This window comes from Doryrhamphus excisus, linkage group LG6 (assembly GCF_037039965.1).
Source record: "Doryrhamphus excisus strain RoL-2023G ecotype Guam linkage group LG6, RoL_Dexc_Guam_v1.1, whole genome shotgun sequence".
In the NCBI taxonomy this organism is placed as follows: Eukaryota; Metazoa; Chordata; class Actinopteri; order Syngnathiformes; family Syngnathidae; genus Doryrhamphus; species Doryrhamphus excisus.
In genome coordinates this window covers 8,898,902-8,905,127 of record NC_136362.1, presented here as the reverse complement: position 1 = coordinate 8,905,127, position 6,226 = coordinate 8,898,902, and the positions used below count along the sequence as shown (strand labels likewise).

General features: G+C 42.2%; 1 protein-coding gene across 1 annotated transcript in view; it reads right to left on the bottom strand.

Moving 5' to 3' along the window:
- Nucleotides 1-1,925: 1,925 nt before the first annotated feature.
- skila (SKI-like proto-oncogene a) overlaps nt 1,926-6,226 on the bottom strand; it is a 40,717-nt gene continuing 36,416 nt past the window's right edge. The window contains exons 7-8 of the mRNA XM_078791360.1: nt 5,992-6,222; nt 1,926-4,484 (exon numbers count right to left, since the gene is read on the bottom strand). Of these exons, the coding sequence (XP_078647486.1) occupies nt 4,215-4,484; nt 5,992-6,222 (501 nt within the window). The 3' untranslated portion in view covers nt 1,926-4,214. The remainder of the gene's footprint in view (nt 4,485-5,991; nt 6,223-6,226) is intronic.

The following is a 6,226-nucleotide window of genomic DNA, read 5'->3' as shown; positions in this document are numbered from 1 at the left end:
TAAGTGGCTCTCACTCGCTTCGCAGAATGAAATAGCGCTACTATTTATGTAGCGGTCAGATGGTGAATTACACTCTCATGTCTGGACAGCTAAATAAATAACACTAATGTAGTAAAAATGTTTAAATGGTGTACTACGACTACATACACCCACATAACACGGTCTTATCTTTTTTGAGCAAACAGTTAATGGACTCATGTACCTTCCAGAGGGGTCTTTGTCCTATGAGACGTCGCTCCAGTGTTTATTGATCACTTATCTTTGCACTCTCAGGTGACTTAACAATAACAGATGCATTCTGTAACAGTATGAATGTGTGTGTGTGTTTGTGTACACACATTGATACTATTACAGAATGCAGCTGCAAGATTACTTTAAACTATTGATGCATTTTTTTAAATTCTATTTGTATTTGTATCCTCCACAAGATGATACTTTTCACCATTAAATGAGTTCTATCAGCAGGAAAAGTTATTTTTGGATTGTGCAATATTAGATGTCCCGCCAAGTATCGCAAAATAGCATACAACGAGAAGACATGGACCTCAGGCCGAGCTCGGAAACGTGGCATTGCCGTGTTTGTAGTGCGTCCACTCGCTAACGGAGTCCAGTCAGCTTTCTTGGCACCGCCTCTGACACAGAAGATTTCAATTTAGCAGAAGACCGCACGAAAAACATTTTCTCCTCGCCTCCCATTTACTCTGCCGTGATGTCAACATTACTCACACACCGAATGACGTACCTTCTTGTCTGTCCTGAAATGCAAGACGAGGTCGTTGCCTTGTGTGTATCTGTTGGTAGGGTTACACAAAACATCACACAACAATTCCTATGTAAGCTTGTCTGGAGGGTTGGGGCCGTGGCCCAAGGAAGAATCCATGACTTCTTGGTGCAGAATTCATGCTTCCATTGATCACAGCAAAACAGCCACAGACCATCATACTACCTCCACCATATTTGACCTTTTTCTCAAATGTCAAATGGAATGGAGCACACACCTTCCAAAAAGTTTCCCCAAAAGGTCTTGGGGAACATCAAGATGTTTTTTCTAGCAAAATGGAGGCCAGCTATTTTTGTTCAGCAGTGGTTTTTGCTCAGTGTCATGAACATGAACACTGACCTTAACTGAGGCAAGTGAGTCCTGCACTTCTTTGGGTTTTGTTTCATGTTCAAATCAAATAAAACCATCAAAAAAAAATTTAATTACAAAAAATGATTTTTTTAAATTAAATAAATAAATAAATAAAAATAACTTAAATTATATTAGGAAAGCAGGAAGTGAACAAATGTAACGGTTACTGATTGTAAAAGTACCAGATGGAGGGGTAGGATTTAATAAGCTTTGCTTCTTCCTACTCCTTTTGGACATGTGGAACTGTGAAGGGGGGGGGGTCTTTTGTGACCTCTCTTGGGGTGATTTTGCTTGGCCGGCCACTCCTGAGAAGATTCACCTCTTTTCTATGTTTTGGTCATTTGTAGATAATGTCTCTCACTGTGGTTGGCTGGAGTCCCAAAGCTTTAGAAATGGCTTTATAACATTATACACATATTATTATATTTAATGGAGTGAGGAATCACTTTTTCATATTTATTCCCCTTTAATAATAAAAAGCATCATTTAAAAAATTGCATTTTATGTTATCATTTGAATGAGTTTGATGATATGAAACATTTAAGTGTAGAAAATAAGAAATCAGGAAGGTTTCAAACACTTGACTGCATTGCCGTGAAAACACCCTGTTTTACTTTGTTTTAGTTTTATTTAAGACCTAAGATAAGCTCTTTATACTTGCATTTTAAAGTGTTACTTCTATAACAAAGGTGTATTTATGACTTTTATACCTGCCTATCATGTCTATGTATGCCCAATAAAAAGTGACCATGTGGAGTTCAGCAATCAGAGACAATCAGCAGACGGCGGAGGATGGCTTAACACTACAGAACTTTACTTGAATTTCATCCAAGTTCATCGTCTATACAGGGTCTCTATTTACAAGGTCTGAAATGAAATATGGGGAAAGAAGGAAAAGAAAAGAAAAAAAAGAAAGAAAACACGACATACAACTGAGGTATTAGCCAAAAAGCATTTACAGGTATGTCATGTACTCTTAAATATTCATGATGATTGACACTTTCAGAGTTAGCAGTGTCCTCTGCATTTAAAAAACATCTTCTCTTCAATATATATATATATATATATATATATTGATATATATATATATATCACAACATGAGGTAGGAGATCAGTGTCTCGATTCATGCAAAGAACAAAAGTCTCATCACATGGTTACTGGCAATGGTCCTATACACAGACACTGCATATTCATGTTTCAGCATTTGGCTGGGAGTAAAGGGGGGGGGGGGGTGCTTTTTCAGCAAAGCCATGAATATATTTATAATATATATATTTATATATATATTTATGTATAGGAAAATGTCCTTACAAGAAGTGTATAAAGAAAGAGAGGACAAGGCATGCCACCTGCAACCAGGATAAAGCAGTGGATATGTCCGTTTAATTCCGGGGGGGTTGGGGGGGTGGACTTTGCACGCCTGTAAAAATTCTGTACAAAGCATATCCAAGTTGTTATAACACTGCAAAATGCAAACAAAAATAAAGATGCCCTGCACACTTTTCTTAGTGTATTGTGACGAGGTGCACCGCTCACGGCGTAAACAGCGGCCCCTGGTGTGTTGAAATGGTCATTGCAGTGTCAGTGGCGGGTGTAAAGGGGACAAAGAAAAGTGATATTGTTCTGTTCAATTAAGACAAAAAAAAAAAATACTCGTGAATAAAATTCAGTGGTGTCAGGAGTAGACAAACACACACACACACACACACACACACACACTTTCATCGTCATATCATCATCATCAGATCCAACAAGGATAGAAAAATTGCAGAGGTTCATCATGCGTGTCAGCCGCAGCCGCTCATTATTCTTTTCACCATTTTTGTGACCATGTGACACAAACATGAGGGGCAGCAAAACATGCAAAAAATATATATATATATTTTTGTTCCACCCTCCCCTCATAAAAGAGAACGGGAGGGGGCTTAAAAAGTGTAATTTGTCCTCTTGACGTCCACTCGGCACATTTGCAAAGAAAAGTAAAAAAAAAAAAAAAAAAAAAAAAAAAAAAAAAGCCAATTTTGCCATTTCTGGTCCAAATGTTGTAACCTTCAGAAGATTAGTCACAGAAGAGAAGTCCATATATTAATAATGCCTACTGTATTTACAAAATAACTCCATAGAAATCTTCACTGAACATGATAAATATCTTCTTTCATCATTGTTATGGTTATTGTTATTCTTCAAAGTTTTTTTTTTTTTTTTTTTTTGTCCATGAAACAAGTTTTGGCGCCTCGGTTGACGTTTTTGGAAGGAGCGAGATGGAGCACAGTGGAATGTCTTAGCAATTTGCACTTTTTTTTTTCCTCTCTCCCCCTCAACAGATGCATAAACATTTGAAAATCCAAGGACGACCCCCCCCCCTTTTTTCCTCATTTAAACCATTATTTACACACACACACGCACACACACACACACACACACACGTGGTTCTAGGGATGTCTTTAGAGGCAATAAAAAGCACTTTCCGCCTGGCAAGGTGAAAAAAAAAAAAAAAAGTCCTCGCCTCTCCGTTCAACCGCTGGCGTCCAGGCCATCCGCCCTGGCACTGCTGCCCCACCTGTCCCCTTCCTGGATGCCTCATGGGAGAGGTGGGGCAGGGGGGGGGCGGAGCGGCTAAGAGAAAAGGAGCACAGTGTTTCTTGTCTGGGAGGATAGGATGCCACAGTGTTGAGGAGGATGAGGGAGGTCTTTAGATGGCGGGGAAGAGAGGGAGTGGGGGGGGGGGTTACGCTACGTTGAGGAGGGGGTGCTCGCGTCACCATTGGCATGTTCTCATGAGGCAGTCTTTTATATACAGAGATTTCTTATAAAGAGGGAAAGGGGTTTGTCCCTTCCAGATGATGTCAGAAGAAGAAAAGCAGCACTGGTTGTGTCCATTAGAACCTATAGAACCTATAGAACCTATAGAACCTATACATTAAAAGTCATGCCAAAATAAAATATAACAAAAAGAGTCTTTAAATACTGTTTGTTGAGAGGATAGGGGGCAAATGATGGAATAATAATCATAATAATAATAATAATAATAATAATAAAGAGTTGAGGTGCACAAGAAGAAGAAGAAAGGGAGGGCGGCAGTTACTTGGGGCCAGCTGCTGGGGCCTCCGAGAAGGAGGAAGGGGAGGAGGAGGAGGAGGAGGACGGCGAATGGGCGTTCGGGGGTCCCGTAGACGGGGTGAGAGGAGGGGAGGGGCTGCCTCCCACGCCGCCGGGCTGAGCCATCTGCTGCCGGAGCTGGCCGATGGTGCGCTCCAGCTCCTCTCGCGCCTCCCGCTCCCGCCGCAGGTCCTCCTGCAGCTCCTGCCGGTCGGCCTCGGCCCGCTCCAGCCTCTGACGCAGCTCCGACAACTAGAGGGGGGGTGAACACGTGAGGATTTTAGTGGGGAACGTTCTCACATGTGATGAAGTCCAATCCCAGGAGTGATGGCATGTAGGTTGTAGCAGGAGGACCCACAAGCTCAAAAACAAGTGGGGGGGGGGGCATAACAGCACCCCCCACACCCCCCCTCCCTAACACCCCAAAACAAAGGATGATGATGTTCAGTATGTGTGGCCCAGCTTCCTAATTCAACTAATGAGGAACTAATGAGTAGTTACTGGCCAACTAATGAGCAACTAATGAGTAGAGTAGTTACGGAGGAAATAATTAGGAACTAATGAGTAGCATAGTTACTCAGGAAGTAAGGCACATACATTTAGAGTAGTTACTGAGGAACTAATGAGTAGCATAGTTACTCAGGAAGCAAGGCACGTACATTTAGAGTAGTTACTGAGGAACTAATGAGTAGCATAGTTACTCAGGAAGTCAGGCACATACATTTAGAGTAGTTACTGAGGAACTAATGAGTAGTTACTGGCCAACTAATGAGCAACTAATGAGTAGAGTAGTTACTGAGGAACTAATTAAGAACTAATGAGTAGCATAGTTACTCAGGAAGTAAGGCACATACATTTAGAGTAGTTACTGAGGAACTAATGAGTAGTTACTGGCCAGCTCATGAGCAACTAATGAGTACAGTAGTTACTGACGAACTAATTAGCAACTAATGAGTAGCATAGTTACTCAGGAAGTAAGGCACATACATTTAGAGTAGTTACTGAGGAACTAATGAGTAGCATAGTTACTCGGGAAGTCAGACACATACATTTAGAGTAGCTACTGAGGAACTAATGAGTAGCATAGTTACTCGGGAAGTCAGGCACATACATTTAGAGTAGTTACTGAGGAACTAATGAGTAGCATAGTTACTCAGGAAGTAAGGCACATACATTTAGAGTAGTTACTGAGGAACTAATGAGTAGTTACTGGCCAACTAATGAGCAACTAATGAGTAGAGTAGTTACTGAGGAACTAATTAAGCACTAATGAGTAGCATAGTTACTCAGGAAGCAAGGCACATACATTTAGAGTGGTCACTGAGGAACTAATGAGTAGTTACTGGCCAACTAATGAGTAGAGTAGTTACTGAGGAACAAATTAGCAACTAATGAGTAGCATAGTTACTCAGGAAGTAAGGCACGTACATTTAGAGTAGTTACTAAGGAACTAATGAATAGTTACTGGCCAACTAATGAGTAGAGTAGTTACTGAGGAATTAATTAAGAACTAATGAGGGGCATAGTTACTCAGGAAGTAAGGCACATACATTTAGAGTAGTTACTGAGGAACTAATGAGTAGTTACTGGCCAACTAATGAGCAACTAATGAGTAGAGTAGTTACTCAGGAACTAATGAGGAACTGATGAGTAGCATATTTACTCAGGAAGTAAGGCACATACATTTAGAGTAGTTACCGAGGAACATGTATGATGTATGTATGTAGGTGTTCCTTAGGAACGCGTTGCCGCTGCGTACCTGTGCGGTGTAGTGCGCCTCCTGCTGGCGCTGAGCGGCCGGCTCGCAGGCGCAGGCCTGCTGCCGGAGTTGCTCCAGACGCGCCTCCAGCTCCAGCTGCTCCTGGCGGGCGCGGCCGAGCTGGAGCACCTGCTCGCTGTGCACGGCCTCCAGCTCGGTGCGGAGCTCTCGCTGCTCGGCGCTCAGCTCGCGGAGTCGTGCCGCCTCGCCGCCGCGCAGCGCCTCCAGCTCCTGA